The sequence below is a fragment of the Primulina tabacum genome, chromosome 1, assembly GCF_025594145.1.
Source record: "Primulina tabacum isolate GXHZ01 chromosome 1, ASM2559414v2, whole genome shotgun sequence".
NCBI classification, from domain to species: domain Eukaryota; kingdom Viridiplantae; phylum Streptophyta; class Magnoliopsida; order Lamiales; family Gesneriaceae; genus Primulina; species Primulina tabacum.
The window spans coordinates 53,302,045-53,325,785 of record NC_134550.1 but is presented as its reverse complement, the minus strand read 5'-3'; the positions used below and the strand labels follow the sequence as shown (position 1 = coordinate 53,325,785).

The following is a 23,741-nucleotide window of genomic DNA, read 5'->3' as shown; positions in this document are numbered from 1 at the left end:
ATATCTTATTTGGGTCATCCATGAAAAAATATTACTTTTTATGCTAAGAGTATTACTTTTATTGTGAATATCGGTAGGGTTGACCCGTCTCACATATAAAGATTCGTTAGACCGTCTCACAATAAATCTATTCGTACATTTATATTATTGATCTGGTTCCCATGTGTTTTTTTGGTGGGTAATCTCTCACATTCATAAACATATATATCTGTGTGGCGGAGTCAGGAATCCGATTCTACCCGAACTAGAATTTTAAACTCTAAAATTTTTTAATATTTTAAATTGATTTACCCGGGTTAATATCAATTTTTATCCAAAATTATAAAAAAATCTACATATAAATATTTTTTAAAAAAATTGGATCACCCGGGTTTTACCGGGGTGAAAAATGCGGTGGGTCCGCGTCTCGGTATTCCTTCCATTCATGAACAAGATCTGAATTGCGTTTGCAGGTAATTTGTTTGCTTACGCAAAGAAAGTGACTAACAGAAGAATTTGATGTTCATAAATCTGAACAATCTGAACAAAGTACTTGGAATTGGCAGTGTTATGTTTTCAAGAATATATTCTTGTATTATTGAATAACACAGTACAGTGTCATATATTATATTGTTGAAGGGGTTTTCAAGATATATTCTTTCATGATTGTTTCTTATTTTTAGGTAGATGTACCTGATTATTAAATTGTGATTGGGATGCTATCACTATTAAATAACAAGGAGACAACTATTCATTTTCCACGTTCTTGCCGGACCAAATCCTACTAATTTGGGCGTGAAAATCAAATTCCATTTCAAATAATAAAAACATTTAGAATATTCCATATATAATACAAAGTTGGCTCTTTGCTATGGCTATTTGGATACGTGTATACCATTTTTTTTTTTAAAAATCAACGTCTTACAATTGATAGTTATAGAAAGCGGGCGATATATATATATATAGAAAGCGGGCGATATATATATATATATATATAAGAATCACATGAATTTGGGAGGATCAAAGTTAACACATGTTCATGTCACAGCTCACCAGAAAAATATACAAATCTTAGTTATATCACCATATATGTACAACAGTAGCCAAATATAAATAAAATACCTACAAGATTTCAATAAGTTTTTATGTTAAAATGAAGCAGAACAATTTTGAGTAATCCTCAAATTCAATTTTACGAAAATAGTTTAAAATTTGAAGCTTTGCTCATGTTTTCATCTCCCATTATCTGAAACCCCATGGTTGTTCAGTATTCGAAAAGAAAAGAATTTTAAGCAGCTCTGATTTGCCGAGATGAACTTCATAATGTGAACTCACATATCACTAATCCATCCATGGAAATGATGAAATCCCTTGCAAAATTCAAGGGTGGCCCAAAGATGATTTTTTCACATGCTAACTGATGAGTTGAAGATAAAAAGACCAATCGACTGATAAAACATAGATAACGATGTCAGAGATAGTTCTCATCACTGGTAGCAACATCGTTTGCCATAAACCAACCAAGATTTTGAATCACCATGTCGAGAAAAGTACTTAAGGAGGGGAAAGGGGAGGGAGGAAACTAGGCAAAGAGACAACAGTGCGTCCATGAGAAGAAGAAATCATAGTAAACTGTCTTAACTAGGTAGCTAGTTCAACAAGAAAAGGCATATGATGTGGTAGATGTTGGTCATAATTAACGAATGAGACGTCCTATTTCTGTTGTTTCTTCCACAACACACCAAACCTTCTTAGCACGTTGGCATTTTTCTTCTTCAATATATCTTCACTGATATCACCTGCGTAAGGAGAATTAATATTTCCCATTCCAGGGCTGCAGTTGCTGTCCATTGATCCCGTCCTCTCCATAAAATGTCCATTGTTGTTTCCTGCTGAAAGCATTGCAGTTGCTGCCTCGGCTGCCTTCCTCCACTGATCTGACTGAACCTTTAGCCTTCTTAACTCGGCTTCCATATCTGCATTTGCTGTTTGTGCTGCCTCCAGCTGCTCAGCCATTCGTGCGGCCCTTCTGTTGCTCTTATCAACTTCCTCCGTCATGTATGCAATGTTGATCAGAGCCCCCTTCTCGGCAACTCCTGCTGACTCAAGATCAGAAACAACTTCATCACTAGCTTTACAGTGATTGATGTCCTTGATTTCCATTCTCAAAGTTTCATTTTCCCCAGATGCACTTAGCCACTCCTTCTCTTTTTCCACTATCCGGGATTTCAAACTTTCTACATCTACCTTAGATTTCTCGAGCTCTGAGTCAAGTTCATTTTCTCTCACGCCGGATAGCATCTTCTCGAGCTTTAGTGTCAAACCCTCATTCTCCTCACTTACACCTTGTAGCTCGGTCTCTTTATCAATCAGGTTAGCCTTTAACTCTACAATTTCAAATTTAGATTTCCTCAGTGCTTCCTCAAGTTCAGCTTCTCTCTGAATTGATGTAGATTTTATATGTTCCAGCATTTCGATTGTCTTCCTCATCTTCTCTGTGTTTTGAGCTTGTACTTCATTGTATCTTGTGTTAGCAGCTTCTAAAGCTGATCGCAACCGTTCCGCTTCAACTTTCACAGAAGCAAACTCTGCTTCAATGGATTCTTCCCCGGTTTTTCTGGTTCTCGTAATTTCAGACTCGCTATATTTCTTTTGAGTTTGAGAGCCTCTGTTACAAATATCAACCTTGAGTTTGCTCACAAATTCTTCCAAAACTTTAACCCGAGCCTTCGACTGGCCAAGCTCAGAAGCTACATCCTCATATGCTTCCGTTGTTTTATGTCCATCGGAACTAAGTGTTTCCACCATCATCTTGGCAATTTCAAGCTCAGTCAGAGTTTCTACTACTCGCATTTGTGCCCGTGTTTCAGAATCTTTGCATTCTTTTAGCTGTTTCTTCATGTCTTCGACGAGTAACTGAGCTTCCCCCAAGTTTTCTTTCAATGCATCTAAATCTTTTCGTGTAGAATCCGAATGCTTGGCCTGAGATGCTTCAGACTCAGAGACTATTTCAAGCTGGAACTTAAGTTGTTTAATCTCCTTCAGAGCAGAAGCTAGTGCTGATAAATAGTGTGAATACTGCTTTTGTATGGTTTCAAGTTCGTATTTTAATGCCAGATCATGTCCTTCTAATGCCTCACGAAGCACTAGCTCATGAACTTCCTCAGTAGCCGACTGATCTAAAAGTTGATTCTGTGAATCCTCAAGCTTTTCAGACAGCGCTAAGAGCTGTTTGTTTGATTCCTCACCAGCTTTCCATGCTTCATCCTTTAATGCTTCAGTGAAGCTTAATTGATCTTTCACACTTTTAAGATCATTCTCCAGCTGACATAGCTGAAACTCGAGTTCAGAAATTTTGCCAGGATGCTTACTCTGAAAGTCGCAAAAATAAAGACCATAACTTCCAGAAAATATCTTTTAGATACATTTGCTGATCAAGAATTTCAAACAATGGCCGCTGTGGAGTTGAATTGAAAATGAAAGATAAACTGATGCCGAAAATAAAAGGATTCAGACAAACACGAGCTAAACTATCACGGTCTTAACAATCACAAAGTATAACACCATCGATAAGATATACTTTGTATACCTCAGAGACTGGACTCCTAGGTGACTTATGATCGGCAACTTTAGGGCTTCTCTCTTTCGGTGCTCTACTGGTTAAGTTGGAAGATGATGCAGTGTGGTCTACATATCGAGCTGTTGGCTTGAGCTGGCTTTTGACTCCAGGAGAACTCTTTATGGATCCTTCTGAAGTCGCAGCTCGAGGGCTTGAGTTCTTTTGAAATGCTTCTGAGGAAGTAGACCGAGGAGAAGTCCTCTGAGGCCCTCCAGAGTGGCTGTTTCCGCATCCAAGAAAATTGAAAATAAATCGGAAAAATTTTGAAGGTCAAAATGTTGCTAGAATTTAGATCCTCACAAGTTCACATGAAAACAATAATGCCCATATAAGTCTTGGGATCAGTTAGCTGACCATGTACATTAGAATGATAAAGCATAACAGCAAGGAAGCACAAAATCTACACAAATGATTATTCCAAAAAAGAACACCACTACCATGCGTGATTGTGCATGTTAGTAACTACGGAATAATTGAGAACACTCCCTTAGGATTGTAGTCTAGACTCAAGGAAGAAACAATAGAACAAGAGATAAAAGAGCTTGTGTAGTTGATATAGAAAATTTCTTGTCATATTAGCAGCAGAATTGAAAGGCTATTTAGACCAAGCAAGAGAATCTCGGGATTATGAAGGGCACATACAGAAAGCGAAACTATACCGAGTAGCTGATCTTCCTAAAAACATAATAGCACAAGTAACAAAACAACCTAAAATTGAAAGAAATGCAAAATGCAGCATAATTATCACAAATTTAAGCAAATTTTGTAAATTATTTTATTAAAGTTCGTAAAATAATTTATTTATTGGTCAAGATATTTATTGGGTTAAATATGGGAGCCATCTCATATTGATGAAATAAATCAAAAATAATATTTGGATTACATTAAATATCCTACCACATCTCTTATTGATATCGTCATGATTTGCCATGAGATAGTTACAATAAATAGTAGCTTATATGAGATCCCTAAACTGATGTAATTACCATTTCAACAATTCCATGAGGTTTAGATGAAACCCTGCCTTTCTGAAATTTTATGAGCTCAATGTCAACAGTTGGATGTTAGAATTTGTTCTTGTTTTTCAAATCTCCACCTTTACGTATTCTTGTTTGTGCATATGTAGGTCCAATTTCATTTTTGGATCTTACCCAAATTTTAACAAATATACAACGCATTTCAAGGAATAAAATGTGACCATTTCAACTAAATAATTCCCACAAAACACTTGCCAGAATGACAATTAATTTAATAAAATGAACATTCTCTAAAAGCTACAAGAAAGTCACCTTGTTTTAGGAGTCTTCATAGCTCAAATAGTCTCTGGTCAGATTGTCAAACTGATTTGCGCAAAACCTGATGTTTCCTGGGAGGAAAAAAGAGAAAAGAATACTTGAATGCTCCTGTCCCACAAGATCTGCAACGTACGGTACATGAAATAGCACGAGCTAAGGGGCAGAGAAGAGATAGACAAGACGGGAATTCGGTGAAATTTAATGCAATGTAAGTAGCCAAAGTGGATCATTTAAGACACCTTTTATTCAAAATGAACTAGTCACACAACTTAAAAGGAGAAATTAAATCCATTCAGAAAGAATACACAGTTACACTCAAGCAACGTCATTTTTAAGTATACTGCATTATTTTCTTGTCTGACCAAAATAGACTATAAAACTGTGTTTCTTTCTGCTAAGCATTCATGGGCTGCTTCATACCTAGTAATCAATGTAGTCACGAGAATGCACCATTCTAGCCCCTAGTGGACAGGCGTTTGCCTCATGGCTAGTTCGAACACTTGGAAAATGTGTTAACTATTCAGGGTATTTTAGACAACATAAGAAGCGAAATGCGGCTACAATTATACATAAACAGCATATTAACTATGAAAACAATTCTCCTAAAAAAAAACTATGAAACCAAAATCAACACCTAGAGTATGAACCAATAGAAGGGAGAGAGGAAGAGAAAAATGGCAAGGATGAGTGAAATGAAAGCAAAACAAGAAAACATTGAAAATCAGCTAGCAGTGCAAGTTCAGAAAAAGCAAGACACACAAGCAAGAGGAGGAAAAAAAGAGGGATTTCTTTTAAATGAAAAAGGATTGATCATCAACCTTTTCTGATATTCGAAATTTGCTTTTGAAACAAACCCTGTAAAGATGCAAATGCAGTTCCGAAGCTACCAAACTATATAGTAGACCCAACAGTAATGCTTTATAAGGGTAAAAAATCGGGGGAAAAAAGGCAAGAGGGACCGCACTACACACCAAAAAGAGGCCGCACTACACATTCTATGCACAGTGCTACTCTATAACACAACAAAAAGGAGGAAACATCATCAAGAAACACTTGCTCAATTTTTATTTTTATTTTTGTTTTTCAAAAAAGGTTAAGAAACACTAAAACAAGAAATTAAGAGGTAATGAATGATACTTGAAGACCACAAAATGCACTCAAAATGCAGCAGCATATCAGCATATGCATTCCATTTCCACTTTCTCCCCTCTTGTTTTCTGGAGTGTTTCAAGAGATCATTCAGTACAGATTTTCAAGATGCATGGGGAAATGACAAGTGACAACCAAGTATGTAAACTTTTTTTTTTTGGCTTTTTTCAATGAGATGTACCACAAAATAGGCGATCGACTACGGCAAAATAAACAAGACAATGAGCATAAATGGCTGCCATTGTAATCACCCAGAAATGAAGATAAAAGGCAGTCTTTACTGCCGAAAAAGAGCTCGTCTTTTGATGGCACCTGCTGTGTTTGCTAGTCTTTGCGTTGAGCCTGATTTTTCAGATAGTAGGTGAGAGAGTATGCGCCTGGGCGCGCGTGTGTGTGCGAGAGAAGTAATTAAGACAAATTCCAACCTTTTTTTTGTTATTCTTTAAACTTAGCCATCGACATTTTTTTTTATCTCTAAAATATATAAATTTGTTTTTTTTCACATTAAAAGTAATTTCTTATGGGCCCACGATACATTTTTAATTATAGTGAATGCACAATTAAGAATTAATATATTCATCAAAAGTTAAATCTAAACAAGAATATTTTAATAATAGATTAACAATAATATACCAAAAGATTATAGATTAAAGTTAAAGGATGGGTTTAAACATGATCCATTGGCATTTGAGGCCTCATATCTTGGTCCACGAGCACATTAATAGCTCAAACCCCAAAAAGTGCTTTCAAAATATTTCAGCCTCGCCCACTACTGATATCAAAAAGGCCACATTTTGGTAGTCCAAGCCCATCTCATAATTCTTCATCATTCAAATCCTGGAATTTAATTTATTATAACAATAATTAGAGAATAAATATCAAATATCATCATTTTAAATGTTTATCCTTCATAACATATTATGTATAGCAGACATAGGTTATATAGGAAAACATAAATAAATAAATATTTATAGGAAACACACTCTTCCCCTCCAAAACTTCATGAAAATATCATAAGAATTTGATACATTGATTAAAACTTTTAATTATTCAGGAGGCCACAAAAAGTTACTACTCAAGAAAAGGGTAAAATTAAAAGGCAAAAGGAATTCAAACTTTTTCACTAAAATAAACTTTATATATATAAAGATCAAATGAAAATAGAATAATCTTTTAGAATTTTATAATATTGAAGCAAGAAAGAGACGAAAAGAACACGAGAATAAAGGGATTATCGTCGATGAATCGTAGCTCATCTGATACCAAATTTTCAATTATTAGACGATAATAGGTAACATTATTCTCTTCTTTTTCGTACAATATCCTTTAGACTATTATCGTTGCAATTTACTATAATCGATTAGGGTAGTTTAGACGTGCATGCCAATCTTCAACTCACAAGAGAAACACACTTGTTCTTTCAAAACCTCAAATTCGTCGAAGCTAACACGAAGGAAAAAACCATGAGAAGCAGCAATCACCTAGTCGGCTTCCTCAACTTCGCAACTTTCGTCGCCTCAGTCCCGATCCTTGGAGGCGGGATATGGCTGGGCAGCCATGCAGACAACACGGATTGCATGAGATTCCTCCAGTGGCCCCTCATCATCATCGGAGTCTCCATCATGGTCGTATCGCTCTCCGGATTCGTCGGGGCGTGCTACCGCAACACCTTCCTCATGTACCTCTACTTGTGGGCCATGTTCTTCATCATCTCCGCCCTCGTGGGCTTCATCATCTTCGCGTATGCTGTGACGGATAAGGGTTCGGGTCAGCCCGTGATGAACCGGGTCTATTTGGAATACGACCTGAGGGACTACTCGGGTTGGCTGGAGGAGAGGGTGGCGAGTAGGAGTTACTGGAGTAAGATCAGCGCGTGTATTAGAGATTCACATGTTTGCAGAAAGATGGGGAGGAGTGTCGGGGGAGCTCCGGAACCGGCCGAGACGTTCTATCTCAGGAAACTCAGTCCTATTGAGGTTAGAAATATTATTATTTTCAGTTCTAAATAATAAGTTTTTCTTAAATTATTTTCCGAAAACAATTCAAGAAACAAGCAATTAATTAGTTATCAGTGATGCATATTTTGTTCAAATAATCAACTTAAAATACATAAGTGAGAAATATGAGGGAGACAATCTTGAGAAATTTTCTTTTTTTCTTTCTCTTAATTCGAAATTTTATGGGAATTGGCAAAAACTTGTGTGAGACGGTTTCACGGGTCGTATTTTGTGAGACATATATCTTATTTGGGTCATCCATAAAAGAGTATTACTTTTTATGCTAAGAGTATTACTTTTTATTGTGAATATCGGTAGGGTTGACCCGCCTCATAGATAAATATTCGTGAGACCGTATCACAAGAAACCTAGTCGAGAATTGGTTAGATATCATAATATTTTACTAAAAAAAATCGAAGTATTTTTAAAGTTGCAAGAGTGTAAATCGGAAGCTAACTGAGAATATCTGCGTTCGATCTGATAGTAAATGATATTCTTTATTTTAACAATTAATATTTTATAATTTGATCAATAATTTGGAAAATTGGTACTATTGTCTCTCTTACTCACAAATTCTATTGTACATCGAGTTGGTTAAAAATAATAAGTCTGATTTAATGATAGTATAGTTAATCACGGTGTGCTCAATCTAAATGTAGAATTTTTTTAAGCTAAATCTCGATTAAAATGAAACAGATAGATTGATTGTAATTTGTAATTGGAGAATTATAAGGGGATTAATACTAGTTCTAGTGAATTGAAAGTGAGTCTGATTGAGAATTTTGTGTAATTGGGAGGGTTTATTTTTATTTTGAAAAAAATTTACAATTTAATTTAAGTAGATGTATTAATATATATTTCATGTTAAGTATATAATTTTTAAAGAATCGCACAAGAGAAGGTTTGATAGAAATAAAATTGTCGCGGATTCATTTCGTGGTCGCGTTTAAAGAAATTATCACTGCACCTAGTTACGTTTTAGAATAAATCTATTCTGATATAATAATAATAATAATGATAATGATGAAAATTTTTGATTTTGGTCATATATGATTTTTTTTTAAAAAATGATCTTTTATGTTATCAAATATCAGTCTTAGTCATTTATATATATTTTTTTGGCAATTTTAGTATTTTTCATTAAGAGTGTTGATATGACATTATACACGTCATCACGACATTGGTGCTGTATCGGAAAATGACTACAATAATAAGGTCAATTGCTAGAAAAAATTGTTTCCTAAGAAGAATCTTGCGTTGTACTTAAATCCTCTGGATATATATGTACACTTTATTCTAAGGAAAAAGTTTGAATTCCTTTTGCCTTTCACCTCTTTTGTTTGAATATTCACCTTTTTGAGTTTTTTCTTTTCTGGGTATGTTCGAATATAAAAAGTATCGGTCGCAATAATGTGGGAATCTTCATTTAAGCCTTAATTTTCAACCAACTTTTCTTCTTCTTTGCCAAGATATATACTTAATTTCTTGCATCTTTATTAATTTAAAAGGGTCCAAATTTCCTTTCTTATTTTGTGATTCCTATCTTCCAAAAGCTAAGAGGACCGTACGTACCCCTTCAATATTCACGATTTCGATAGATTTAGCAAGTGTTAAGTTTAAATATCAAGTTGAGTAGAGATGCATGGTTGTCTCCCTTTCAAAGTCCTTATATTTTATTTGACATGATTTAACTAAAAATCTTTAACTTTCAATTTTGGTATCAATTTCTGTGTTCACCGGTGGCGGAGCCAGAAATATGGCTCTGCGCGGGCTAAAATTTTAAACTCTACAATCTTTTAATATTTTAAATTGATCTATCCGGGCTAATATCATATTATTCCAAAAGTATACAAAATTTATATATATATATTTTTTATAAAAATCGGGTCACCCAGGCTTATAAGAGTGTAGCTCCGCCTTTGGTGTTCACCACAGAGCATATTTTGTATTAATGTATTAGAAAATCAACAGTGGTATTGTTCACCTCAGTTTGTGTGTGTGTGTGTGTAAAATATATATGTAGTCCGGATGCTGCAAGCCTCCTACATCTTGCGGCTTTGTGTACATCAACGAGACGTATTGGGGTTACACGGGTGGGCTCACAGGAAGTGACCAGGATTGCTTGAGATGGAACAACGACCAGCGGCAACTGTGCTACGGGTGCGACTCTTGCAAAGCTGGAGTATTGGCCAGCCTCAAGAAGAGCTGGAGAAAGGTCTCCGTCATCAACATTGTCATTTTGATTATCCTCGTGTTACTTTATGCGGTTGGCTGTATGGCGTTTAGGCACAACAAGAGGCTGGACAACGACGAACCCATAGGCGAGAGTCGAATGGAGAAGGCACGGCCTAGCAGGATGCCTTTCTAAGACATGATTTACAAAGGAAATTAATTTTCATATTTGGTGGCAGGTCTTATTTGAAATATGTAGTATATACTGCTTAAATTTAATAATTTCGAACTTTTCTGACTTCTCTAGCTCAACTCGTTAGTTCGAGCAATAAGTAGATTTTCTGATCTCTATAACAATTCGTCTATCCCTATCCCAATGCATAATTTTTAGAGGAGTAAATATCTTGTGAGACGGGTCAATCTTACCGATATTCAAAATAAAAAGTAATACTCTTAGCATAAAAAAAATAATTTTTCATGGATATGACTCAAATAAGAGATCCATCTCACAAATACGACCCGTGAGACCAACTCACACAAATTTTTGCCTTTTTAGAGTAGATCTCTTGTGAGACGGTTTCACGAATTTTTATCTGTGAGACGGGCCAACCCTATTGATAATCACAATAAAAAGTAATACTCTTAGCATAAAAAATAATATTTTTCATGTATGACCCAAATAAGAGATCCGTCTCACAAAATATGATCTGTGAGACCGAGACGTCTCACACAAGTTGTTGCCTAATTTTTATGTGTGTTTGGATGTTTGATTTCATGGGAGGAAGGCATGGAAAAATGCAACAGTCTTATTTGGTTTTAGGAGAGGGCAAATACATATTCATAATAATTAATAAGTATTAACAGGTCGTGACACACGTTATCTGTGATCCGAAAAAAAATATAGAGAATGAAGTAGTTTGTTTTATAAATTTTAAAATAAAAGTTATTAATTTTTAAAATTAAAATGATAGGAGAGAAGAAGAAAATTGTGGAGCATGGAGTAAAAGTATATTTTTAAAATGATAAAAAAGTTTTATTGCGTACCTCAAGAATATGTTAAAAATTGATGTGGTTAATTTTCTATGAGAAAATACAGTAAGAGCACAATTGTTTTTGGACTTTATTATCATTCAGTCTTATTAACTCATGATCTTCTTTGTGTATTTCCAATGTCGAACTTTGCTTGAATTTCGCGCACACAAATAATAGATAATTTGAGTAATATTATGACATCACTTAAAATAAAAATATTGTCATTTTATAACACTGTACGTAGCTTTTTGAATCGAGTGAACGTACATTGTGAATAAAACCTAAATCATATCTTCGGACATGATAAAAACATGTGACTAAAACTATGAAAAATATTTGGACATATATCATACAATAGTCAAAATATCGATAATTATACATTCACTATTAGCAATTTGTATAATCGATGGAATCCTAAGCTGCATACTTAAATACACTATAATTTTAGCATTGAAAATTTAATTCAAATACCAATGTGTTTTAATTAGTCGATTTCAACCATTCCTGGGAAAACAAACAACTCCACATGGTCCCATGCATTGTGAAAATCGAATTTCAAAGCCAAAGAAAATGGCATAGCCCCTTTCCTTTGCCTATATATAATATTCAACTTGTGCAGCATGCTAGTCAAAAGAACTCCCTCCAATATCAATTCTATTTCTTGCTTAAAACCTATCTTTTAGTATCAACAATGGATTTTAGTAAATCAACACAAACAGCAGTTGTTACACACTCGCCCTCGTCGTCTCCTCCGCGATCTGTGATTGTAACCCCCTGTGCTGCTTGCAAGATTTTACGTAGACGATGCGTCGAGAAATGTATCTTGGCTCCATATTTCCCTCCGTGTGATCCGATCAAATTCGCTACGGCTCACCGTGTGTTCGGCGCGAGTAACATTATCAAGTTACTGCAGGTATATATGTAACGCATTCATATATGTTTATTTAAGTCAGAGTTATCATCAAGACGCTGTAATATGAACTTCTGTATTCTTCAATTTTCTTTTGCTAATCTTTCCTTTTGTTTCGGTCAAAATTTTGGACTCCTGCAAAATTTCTTAAGATCAAATAGTCGACCCAATCATGAAATAATTAATAAACAGTGAAACAATTCTTTGAATTATCACAGGACCTTCCTGAGAAACAAAGAGCTGATGCAGTGAGTAGCATGGTGTATGAAGCCAATGCAAGACTCAGAGATCCTGTATATGGATGCGCAGGCACAATCTGCCAACTCCAAAAACAAATCAATCTACTCCAAGAACAATTAGCCAAATCACAAGCACAGCTTGTCAACATGCAATGCCAATACACCAACCTCATGGCCTTAATTTGCAAGGAAATGTCAGCAACCGACCCGCACGATATCGTCCGACGATCAGCAATCGTTCGATGATATCAGTGACAACCCAAATAGTTATAACCTGCAGTCCTTCCTAGATGAAAACAACAACAATGGTACTTTGTGGGAGCTCCTCTCCACATGATATATATCAAGTTTCACATGAAATCAAGATGATATGGGATATTATGTTCTTCTATCATTAATATAAAGATCAAATTTTAGAATTTAATGTTTTGGATTGTGATTTTATTGTGCTAAGAAAAATTTTATAGTTAGGTAAAACTAATAATGACTAATGATCATTATAATATGCTAAAGCAAAGACATGTTCTTGCCTCCATGTTATTTTATCATTTAAAAAACGAGACATGTCATAATCTAAGTCCAATCTCTTGCTTTATTCGTTGAACTTGTATCAACTTTTTGGTTACCTACTAATTGATGTCTTCGTTATCAACCTTTAATTTTTCATTTTCTTTCCTCGAATCCTTGCTGCAACTATAAGAAATTTTACATTTGGCGATGCGGACCAACGTTGCAAAAACTCGTTGTCGAGCTGCGTAGCAAATTGTTCGTAGGAAAATGTCAATCAGTCTTTTGGGTATAAAATTATAAGCTATATAATGTTTTTTCTTCTATTATTTTTTGAAATTTTATAAAATCGATGTTCGATAATATTTTGAATATATATTAATGTCTGTACAATTGGAATTCTTTTTTTCTCAGAGTTGTTTGTTTGATTGTTTCGTTTTTCTAACAACTTAAAAAGTCGATGAGGAAAATGGAATCAATTGTTTGACCAACAATCTTTCTTGCTCCCATTTCTGTAAGCAACCTAGAGTTGAAAACCTTAGTATGATTTCCATGAAAAGTGTACTGAAAATAAATTTTGGGCCATATGCCCATGAAATTTTGAATGAAATTGACTAAATTTATTTTGGACCAAATAATATGCATGTGTTGCGTATCCGTACGTACTGCCATATGATCAGTTCAGCACACGTACGATCAAATTATTCACGATAAGAGGATAGTGGGGAGTAGGGAGAGTAAAACACACAGACAAAAAGAAGAATCTGCGATGGACACACAGCTCAATCACACAAAATCTGCAAAACTCTAAGGCAAAAATTTAGTGTTCATCTTCAAGCAACTTGTATCTTTTTAGTCTATCTTCCAAATTATTTTAGGTCTTTTTGGTTACGGACTTCATCGAATTTTGATGTAACTTTCATATTTGCGAATTTATGAAAATAAAATCATGTCATGAGTTTGTTTTATTCAATTCGTTTCTGTCAGTTTCTTTTATTTTGATACATATTAGTTTAAGATATTAGAATCAGTCGATCAAATTTGGAATTCTCGTCGTTTGAATAATTATAAATTAGATTTTTATTAGTTTTCATTCAAATTGATATTTTCAGCACTTGACATGCCCGCTATATATAAAAAATTGTGCAAATACATACGTGTGTGTATACATACCGGATAAGCGCTCGTTCGAAGAAAAAATAAGCAAGATAATTTTATTGATACAAGAAAAACAAAAATAAATTAAAAGTGTCGTATTTTTTAAAAATAAATAAATAAATGCGACTAATCGTTGGGATGCTATGGCAAAAACACACTTTCTCTACGCGTCCGTAATATTACTTTGTCTGCTAGCGTGTAATATCATTGGATGGGACCAATAATATATATATATTTACTTCACTCTACATGTTAATACGAGGAAGACACAAAAACTTGTGTGAGACGATCTCATTAGTCGTATTTTGTGAGACGGATCTCTTATTTGGATCATCATGAAAAATATTACTTTTTATTCTAAAGTATTACTTTTTATTGTGAATATCGGTAAGATTGACTTGTCTCACAGATAAAGATTTGTGAGATCGTGTCACAAGAGACCTATTCATATTAATAATTAAATGTATATATATTACAATTTTATATAGACACATACATACACGACATTTATGAAAGTAAATTTTTTTTTCATGAGAAAATTCATATATGTAAGTTTGGATGTTCTGCAAAAACACGTTAGTCAAGTAAATTAAATAGAGCAAATCTCGTGTGATAGGTTATCCTGAGAAATTATTCGTGGGGAATCGAAGCTCACAATAATTGGTTAAACGACGACATATTTCATCAACTCAAATATTGGACGAGATAAGATAATTATTATAATATTTTTAATCTCCAAATAAATGTATTGTTGTTTATACAATTATTTATTTATTATTTGTGAGCACAATTTCAACTTTTCACACAACTTACCTTCGTTGTCAACAGAGTAGACATAAGTTAGCTACCACTCCCTCACAAGTATGAAACTGACTTTACATATATGATTTTTGTCATTATTATTATTATTATTATTAGTATTACTACTACTACTTTTAGATTTTGAAAAAAACGATCGAGGACGACCTTAGCAAAAATAATTTTTGGACAAATTACAGGATTCTCTGACTACGGAAAATGTCGGATTTAAATGATGTTTTTGATTTAACAACAATCGTCATTTCAATAATTTTGATGGAAACTATTTATTTAGTCATGTTCTTGAAAAATACGCAAAAAACAGTTTTCAATAAATCATTTAAGTTAAGTAATTATACCTTGGATAAATCTGGTTTCAAAAGAATATATTTTACAATTTTTGTACAATGTTTTAAGAACACAACACCAAAATATAGCATATCATTATTTTTGTTTAATTGTTATTATTATTATATGGGAGTGGGTTTTTTTTTCCTTCTATCATATGGGAATGAACTCTAAGCTTCCTCCCCGTTGAGATATGTTTATGTCATTACATTATAAGTCCACGAGTCGGGTTACTATTTCGTTGTTTGATTGATCGAGATTGTATCATTGGTCAATAACGAATAGGTTAATGACTTGCAATATAATACTGGAAATGGAAAAAAAAAAGTTTTGATTTGAAAGAGATTGAATCAAATGCTGAATTATTAGGGCATTGAAAGAGATTAGCCATCTACTTTGTTGGAAAATTAGACAATTGTCTACCCGAAAAAAAAAAGTAATGGTTTAATTGAATGATCGAAAATAAATTATATATGTGATCGGCAAAAATTGTTAAGTTTTTATAACTTGAACCAAGTATGTACATGAAGTGGAGCCATTCGTATTATACTGTGTTATTTCGAGAGTTTGCTTAGCGCACATTGAAGAATAACTGTGGTGAATTCTAATATTATAAAAAAAATTAAGATTAATCAATTTGTTAGTACACATTCTAGGTCAGATATGAAAACACCACTTACCAAATTATTGGTTACATCACTTGACTTTTACAATGTGGGGATAATTTTAGTATAATATATTGCATTCACCAAATTATTTTAATTATACATTCCCTTAATATGTAATAAGGATTGATAACTGACATTAAATAGTGGATTGAATTTTAAGCTATATATTATAACAGAATTTTTTGAAACACTTGAACTTGAGGGGCGAGAGCTATGGATTATATTTGGGACTCAAGAAATCTCGTGAGAAAATTTCACGAGTCAATTTTGTGAGATAAACATTCTATTTGGTTCATTCATGAAAAATTATTAGTATTTTATATCAAAAATATTACTTTTTATTGTAAATATGGGCAAGAATTTGTTCGTCTGATAAATAAATATACGTGAGACTGTCTCACAAGAGACATATTAATATTAAAAAATTTGAAAAACGGATTCAGTCAAATCTTTTTTTTTAAAAAAAAAAAGATTAATCATCTCCTGTGTACGAAAATTGTCATTAAAATCATACAACAAATGTTTTTTCATTTAAAATGTAATAATTTTTGCACCATGACACTCTAAAATGGTCAAAAAAATAAAATTAAAATACCACAACTTGTGAGATTTCACATGGGTGATCGAATACATTTTACCCCTAATTAAGGACGTCGTTAAATTAAATAAAAAAAAAGTTTTATGTAATAAACTAAATATTTAAAAATTTGGAGGGATGAAAAGATATATATTTCAATGCAATTACTCATTAAATTTGAATAAATTTCGTTTCAAGTTTGCAGCTGTCGATATAATACTAAAATATAATGTCTGTAATAATAATTTTATGTACTAAAATTTTTCACATAATGTGTGACCGCCAATTAATAGTGTGAAATACAGACCATATACAAATTTTAAAAAGTATTAGATATCTTGTGAAAAGGATTCACGGATCTTTAATCATGAAATGCGTAAGTCATACTCATATTTAAAAAAGAATCCTGTTTTTTAACTATATTAAATTATTATTTTTTAAATCAAATGTTATTATATGACCCAAAAAAAAAAAAGAAGAAGAAGATAAACTAGCCTATTCAAAATTGTGGACGGAGGGAGACTTCTCAACATTCATCACTAATTGTAAAAATAAAATAAAATTATGAATAGATCGATTATTTATAATTTAGACAAAAACTTGTGTGAGACAGTCTCATGGGTTGTATTTTATGAGACGAGTCTCTTATTTGAGTCATCCATGAAAAAGTATTACTTTTTATGCTAAGAGCATTACTTTTTACTGTGAATATCGATAGGATTGACCCGTCTCACAGATAAAAATTCGTGAGACCGTCTCACAAGAGACCTACTCTATAACTTATATGATATAAATAAGTTTGAAACAAGATTTCAAATTCCAAACTCGACTGTATTTCAACTGTTTGGAAAAATAAAATTGTAGACATAGTGATCAATGATCATGATCTGGCTTCTCAGGGGTGATGAGATCCAAAAATTAGGTATCCTATTTGGAGACGATTGGCATGATCGATTTGATTCAAATTTTGGTTCGATTAATTCAAAAGTATAAATTTTCTTTTATACAAATTGAAATAATCCACTTCTTATAAAAAATTCGGAAAATTTGTGTGAATATTATTTAGATATTTTTTAATAAAAATCTATTTTGAATTTATTTTTACAAAAATTTGGTTAATTCGAATAAAACTGTAATATTCTATTTTAATTCGGTTTGATTTCCCAAAAGTTCGATTAATCAAACTTAAGTTTAAAATCAAATCAATTATGTCGATCTTTTAAGTTTCAACCAAAATTTTGTTCATCCTAATTTTGGCAATATTATTTTTTATTATTGTTATTGTAAATTTTATTAATTTTAAAAATTCTAACACTATTGCTATAAGTATCGATTATTTAATTTATATGATCTATTATTATTATTATTTTTTATCAATATGATTTTTTTATTTAAATAACATAAAAACAAATATATTTTATAATAATAAAAAAACAAATGAAATGCAAGCTGAAATTACAATTTTGGCCCGGGCAGACCGTACATTAGGGGACACAACCCTCCTGTGAAACAGTTGTGAATCAGAATCGGTGTGTTTGTTGTTCGATCAATCGATAGAGAAAACAGAAAAATGAGCGGAGCGGGGAAGAAGGTGGTGGATGTGGCTTTTAAAGCGGGCAAGAACATCGACTGGGAGGGGATGGCCAAGCTTATGGTATCCGACGAAGCTCGCAAGGAGTTCGCCACCCTCCGACGTGCCTTCGACGAGGTCAACTCCCAGCTCCAGACCAAGTTCAGCCAGGTCGATTCTTGATTCATTTTCCTCGTCTCATGTTTGTAATGTGCCTAAGATTTATTTGCGCGTTTTTTGTCTCTGTAAATTTGTTTTGTGTCATATGGGTTTTGTTGGTGTAATGGGAGTTCTTTTTATCTGTTCTCTTGTTGGGTTTTTATGTTTGATGCGGCAAGTGGTTCTGATTCGATTTATGATTTTCTTTGTCTTGTCTTTGGAGATTTGGTTTCTTTACAATTGTAGAACTGAGATGATCTGGGTAGAATGTGAAAGGAAATGAGTGAAAAATATGGACGTTTATCTGTTGAGTGATTGTGTTTGTTTCATGGCGCCGCGGAAAATTTATTCATATACAGAATTTAATTTTATTCCTACCCCAAGCATTGGGGCTGGGTGATGTGGTGGAACAAGAGTGAGGTCTCATCCCCTGGGATTGCTGGCTTCTACAACTGGCATTGAAATCCAGGAAAGTGTAATTGTTTTGATCTAAGTCATTTTTAATCTTGAAATTTGGCTTCCAGATCAAAGCTCGTGTATGGTAAATGATTGTTTTTATGATCTTTGTGATTTTGGACTTTAGATCGACAATAGATAAAAGGATAAAAAAAAGTGTGTTTCTTCGTGTTAAATATGATATACGAAGCCTACTATGCTGTGGCACATAGGCATATATTTTTTATACGTGGCTAGTTGCTAGCCCTTTTTCATTGATTGCATCCACTGAAGTCACCGTAGAAACGGGAGCTTTACTTAGCTGTTCAGTATGTTTTCCATTTGATGGAAGGGAAGTTGAATAATGCATGGCATTGGAAAAAGTGTTATTGAAATCAACCTCATTACTTATCTGGAATTTCAAATTGCAATTTAGCGACGTTCTTCAAGAATAAGAAATATGTGACACGGCTATACGTTGATCTTATGATGTAAAATCTTGTTGACATTTTTGGCCAAGGGATCTGGTGCAGTGACAATTGAAATGAATGTTTTCCTTCTCGCTGATGTAAAAGTGAAACATAAGCTTTCTTTTCTCCTCATTGGCTCGTTTGCATTGTTTTTCTAAATAATTGTATGGAACGGTTGTTGCCTCAAGCCCTCAGCTATCCTGGCTTTGTCTTTGCTTAAACCTTGTTATGCTCATGTTCCATGCACATGCGTGAAAGAATTATTTCCTTGATAAAAATTGAAATCTTAGTTTGTTGATTCCTTTGTTTTTTTAAAAAACTCTACTCCGTAAAATAAATAAAGAAAGTGTAACGTGCCTTTTCATATCTGGCCTTAGTTGTCCATTGATCCACACACCATTTGGTATCATCATTTTGTGTTTTTTGTTTTCGAACTTTCGTTACTGCTATGTTTTTCTAAATATATTGGATCTAGAGACTATAAAAATTATGGTGTTATGATTTCGTCGCTTTGTAATGGGTCCTACTTTTTTTTTTTGAAGAAGCAGTTCAGTCCTACTTCAACTGAGCAAAGGTGTTTTTGTATGACAACTGTTATAATTGTCTGCAATTTATCTGATCTTTGGACAATCTGATGTACTATGTCCCATGTCAACTATTCCCTCCGTCCGAACTATATAGGATTATTTTCTTTTTTCGGTTGTCTTAAATATACAGTACTACATTTATTAGCATATTTTCTTGTTTTTTACTAATATATCCCTATTACAAAAGTTTCGGAAAACGTACAACCTTTTGTTGAATAAATTAAAGAAAAATAGGAAGTTGGTTTATAAACTTTGTTTTTCCATTGATTTTCTCGATCAGTGTGAGAAAAAGATAAGTCTATATATGTGAGACGGCGTGAGTATTATCTGTTTCTGCCTTGTGATGCTCACATATAAATTACATTTGATTTTACTTTCAATTCTCAACTTTTCAGGAACCAGAACCTATAGACTGGGAGTATTACAGGAAAGGCATTGGCTCTCGCTTGGTTGATATGTACAAGCAAGCTTATGATGGTACACATAATATGTATCTGTTAGTTTTCATTTCATTTACTTCCTGTTTTGTGTTAGTTTTTTTATGGAGTATTTGATCTATAAATGGTGAAGTTGCCAATTATTTTCTGCATTTGTGTATTTAAACCATTTAGTTGTCTGGTGTAACGTGGGGTTGCTGTTTGCATTTGTGTATTTAAACCATTTTGTTGTCTGGTGTAACGAGCAGCTGCTGTTTTGCCCATACATTGACCAATAGTTTATTTGTATTTCAAATCTGTAGAAGGCTATTTTCTCCTAGACTGCAATTGATTCAGTCTTTTGTTGTTTTTCTTAATAGCATTGGGATATTCAACAAATTGAAATTTATATTGATTCACCAGTCAGTAATATTTAGAGACTGGTTATCAGATTATCATGTCTTTACTTTTTACTTGATTAACAAAGCAGCTGATAGCTAGTAATAAAATTTGGAAATCTGATATCATGGTTGATTGAGTATGTTTGATATTATTTGATCTAAGTGACGATAAGAAGAATAGGAGAAGGCTGAATCTTGCAAGAACTTACATGTCATGTGTCTTAAAATCTGTATTAGAGCTTCGATAGTTTTAGTAGTAAAGACCAAGTTCCAGTTCTAAAATAACCATACTTCTTTTAGCCCCCAGTTCCAAAGCCTAAAGGAATAATAGATAGAGATTAAGACATGAAACCTATGAAACATGATTAACGCCTCCAGTCTATTATCGTATCTAAATTTCATCTTATGGCACTCGTAATGTTTTAAGAAGTTTATCTCGTTTGTTAAATAATAAAGATGCAATTCTTGGTTGGCTTTCGTAAGTGTTGTTGAAAAGTTCCCCAGCATTGTGGAATTTGGCTCAACTAATTTGTGTTATTACTTTCTTATTGTGCAGAAATCAAAATCCCACAGTATGTTGACAATGTCACTCCTCAATACAAGCCTAAGTTCGATGCACTGGTGAGAAGGACCAGGAGTCGTATCTATATCTGCGCCTCTTTCTAGAAATTTAGAAATATCTGAACCTTTCTACCTTTCTGTAAACAGTATATACTATTCAATGCATAATCCTGGTATAAATTTAAGAAATATAGTTGCACCTGCTCTGGAACTATTGCTCCTTGATTCTTGAATATTTCCAGAAACTGCAAACTGAACAACCCATAACAAATATTGGAATCATCTCGTAATCCAGAGCTTTTCTTGTATGTTCCAGATGATCATCTTTACAATGTTCTTTTATTACAGCATGTGGAAATAGTTAAATACCGAAGATAATGTAGTGTCTAAAAGGTGTTCCCTTTAATAAATTTATTTCGCACTCCAGAATAAGTATCATGTTTATGACAATTTTTTGTATCCTGAGGTAGGTCCAAATTCCGATCCAATATGAACTTGTTTCATAGGTTAAGTTTGGAAAGTGAAAGCATTTTGTATGTGGATTATCTCGAGTTACAGTTGGTAGAGCTGAAAGAGGCCGAGGAGAAATCATTGAAGGAGTCTGAAAGATTAGAAAAAGAAATCGAGGAAGTCCAAGAGTTAAAGGTGAAGTCGTCGTGTTTCTCGCATCTTTTTTTCTTTTTTGGTGAATCCTGTCTTGTCATCTTTCTGTCTCTCCTTCACACGCACAAGTACACACTATTTATATGTGGTTTCCTCATACATTTTTATTATGAAACAGAAGAAGCTTAGTACAATGACTGCTGATGAATACTTCGCAAAGCATCCTGAGCTCAAGAAGAAGTTTGATGATGAAATTCGAAATGACTATTGGGGCTATTAGTTTCGACTTCATGTAGTGTTTCTTGAGGCCATTTTCAGGTGAATACAAACGCTACTTTGAAATAAAGGGCAGACCAGGTTTGTTTTCTCATTTCGTTTCTCCAGAGTATTCTGAAGATTAACAAGAATACTCTACCCTTTTGAAAACCTTGTTTCAGCTTCATCAAAATGTGTTGTACACGGAGAGATGATTTTAACACTTGAGGCTACCGTGCACTCATATATATTATCATGTTCTCCTACTTTTGTCTTGTGTCTCAAATCACGTTGAATGTTCTGCATAATTTTCTTTTTGCACAATTCTTTTGTTTGAAGGGAATACTTGTAGTCCAATAATCTCCATTGCTTCATACTCAAAACATATGAAAAAGGTCAAGACTTGATAAATAATTCCGGCCTTAAGAGGCGGACAATGGATTTCTTGAACTCTAAATCCCACTATTTCAAGTTAAGTGCGGAATTCCTTAATACAGCGACAAACAATAGACATTTTTAGTGCCAACTCTTGATTTTTGCTTCGTTACTGTTCATACTTTTCGAAGTGGTACATCGAAAGTGAAAATAACCCACAATCATTACTCAAAATGCCGGCTGAGTATCGATTTATCGCCAAATTCCCAGAATTAGTGTTCGACAGTGGAACACTTTAATCGCTTCAAGTACTTGCTCTATATGCCATTCGAAAGCTTCATAAATGGAGAAATTACCATCTTTGTTGGCACTCTAATTTTTTGCCGAGCTTAATAATTGTGGGCAGCTGGAAGGTTGATCTCTATATTTGACATTTACAAGTGGTGCACAATAATGTCCCATCTTTATTTTTCATTATTTTGTGTGGCAACAGCATTAAATTGAGAAGCACAAAAAATTCATCTAAGTACCCACCTTTTTAAATGAACATTCGCCACTCCAAAAATTATAATAAAAAACCATCAAAAAATATCTCATTCGAGTTTGAGCCAAACTCAAAAACAAAAATCATCAAATGAAAAAACAGGTTTCTATCATAGAATCGGTAGCATACATTAAATTGAATAATATTAATGAAGTTTGATCTTATGCAGCATTTATGTGAATACCACTGAAGTGATATTCATATTATATTTGACGTGGTGAAACCGTACATTTAATAGATGGACGTCACATCAACGATATTCATATAGATATTCACGATGCATCTATTTTCAATATCGCGTTGATGCATCCATTTTTACAGATAGAAAGGGCTATTTTTTTAAAAAAAAAAGACGTAAATTTAATTTAAGTTTTTTTTTAATCATATTTTAAAATAACGTTGTTTAAAAACGAAAGTGTGATATTGTAGAAACGAAGTAGCTGGTACATGGTATGAGATCAATTCGACCAAAAAAACTGAAATTGTTAATCTGTTTCATGGATTTCTTTCCCATTTTTAAATTTCAAAGAGTAATAAAATAAAATCTTGATTCTTGTCAATTAAAATATTATTTTCATATATATATTTCTCCATTTAAATATTATTATTTCCGTATATAATAATAATATTTAAATGTAGAAATAAATAAGTTATTTTTTATATTTTGTTAAGCAAACATTAAATGTAAAGCACGAAAGATTTATTTCTAATTTTTCAATACTATTTTCTCTGCAATTTCTTGGGAGGAATAGGCGCAACAAGTTAACGGCCGTTAGCCCCCTGCATGGCGGACCCCACCACGACGCCATCGCTGTCATCAATCCCACCACCCCCACAATTGCAGAGCTACTATTGGCGATGTGGCATAATTCTGGCCCTTGATTCGGTCCCAAGCTACCTACTGCCCCATGAATATT

The 23,741-nt window shown here is 33.5% G+C and overlaps 3 protein-coding genes and 1 pseudogene across 6 annotated transcripts; 3 read left to right on the top strand and 1 right to left on the bottom strand.

Moving 5' to 3' along the window:
- Window positions 1-1,588: 1,588 nt before the first annotated feature.
- Window positions 1,589-6,445, bottom strand: LOC142549034 (interactor of constitutive active ROPs 3). 4 transcript variants are annotated; one of them, XM_075657768.1, is made up of 4 exons: window positions 6,327-6,445; window positions 4,888-5,015; window positions 3,569-3,818; window positions 1,589-3,351 (listed from the first exon to the last, which is right to left on the bottom strand). In XM_075657768.1, exons 2-4 carry the CDS (start codon window positions 4,905-4,907, stop codon window positions 1,693-1,695), a joined length of 1,929 nt encoding a protein of 642 aa, XP_075513883.1. In that variant the 5' UTR covers window positions 4,908-5,015; window positions 6,327-6,445; the 3' UTR covers window positions 1,589-1,692. The 4 variants fall into 4 exon arrangements, with proteins under 4 accessions (XP_075513883.1, XP_075513890.1, XP_075513898.1 ...); XM_075657775.1 differs by having other exon boundaries at window positions 4,888-4,964; window positions 6,031-6,436; XM_075657783.1 differs by lacking the exon at window positions 6,327-6,445 and adding an exon at window positions 5,314-6,000 and having other exon boundaries at window positions 4,888-4,964.
- An 868-nt stretch (window positions 6,446-7,313) lies between these two features.
- On the top strand, window positions 7,314-10,513 carry LOC142549027 (tetraspanin-3). Its single transcript, XM_075657756.1, has 3 exons — window positions 7,314-7,456; window positions 7,497-8,018; window positions 10,063-10,513. The coding sequence occupies exons 2-3, from the start codon at window positions 7,506-7,508 to the stop codon at window positions 10,405-10,407; spliced, it is 858 nt and encodes a 285-aa protein (XP_075513871.1). The 5' UTR covers window positions 7,314-7,456; window positions 7,497-7,505; the 3' UTR covers window positions 10,408-10,513.
- Window positions 10,514-11,736: 1,223 nt separating this feature from the next.
- Window positions 11,737-12,886, top strand: LOC142519689 (uncharacterized; annotated as a pseudogene).
- A 5,039-nt stretch (window positions 12,887-17,925) lies between these two features.
- On the top strand, window positions 17,926-22,229 carry LOC142549021 (ATP synthase subunit d, mitochondrial-like). The gene is made up of 5 exons (XM_075657745.1): window positions 17,926-18,189; window positions 20,065-20,146; window positions 21,043-21,107; window positions 21,606-21,692; window positions 21,829-22,229. Exons 1-5 carry the CDS (start codon window positions 18,019-18,021, stop codon window positions 21,928-21,930), a joined length of 507 nt encoding a protein of 168 aa, XP_075513860.1. The 5' UTR covers window positions 17,926-18,018; the 3' UTR covers window positions 21,931-22,229.
- Window positions 22,230-23,741: the final 1,512 nt, after the last annotated feature.

What these genes read in the sequence shown, in the direction of transcription:
- LOC142549034 (XM_075657768.1), bottom strand. Translation starts at nt 4,907, where the DNA reads ATGAAGACTCCTAAAACAAG. An exon ending in ATGAAGACTCCTAAAACAAG is followed by an intron (nt 3,819 to 4,887) that starts GTGACTTTCTTG and finishes ATGCGGAAACAG; the next exon opens with CCACTCTGGAGGGCCTCAGA. An exon ending in CTAGGAGTCCAGTCTCTGAG is followed by an intron (nt 3,352 to 3,568) that starts GTATACAAAGTA and finishes TGCGACTTTCAG; the next exon opens with AGTAAGCATCCTGGCAAAAT.
- LOC142549027 (XM_075657756.1), top strand. Translation starts at nt 7,506, where the DNA reads ATGAGAAGCAGCAATCACCTAGTCGGCTTCCTCAACTTCGCAACTTTC. An exon ending in GGAAACTCAGTCCTATTGAG is followed by an intron (nt 8,019 to 10,062) that starts GTTAGAAATATT and finishes ATATATATGTAG; the next exon opens with TCCGGATGCTGCAAGCCTCC.
- LOC142549021 (XM_075657745.1), top strand. Translation starts at nt 18,019, where the DNA reads ATGAGCGGAGCGGGGAAGAAGGTGGTGGATGTGGCTTTTAAAGCGGGC. An exon ending in GTACAAGCAAGCTTATGATG is followed by an intron (nt 20,147 to 21,042) that starts GTACACATAATA and finishes CTTATTGTGCAG; the next exon opens with AAATCAAAATCCCACAGTAT. An exon ending in AGCCTAAGTTCGATGCACTG is followed by an intron (nt 21,108 to 21,605) that starts GTGAGAAGGACC and finishes CTCGAGTTACAG; the next exon opens with TTGGTAGAGCTGAAAGAGGC.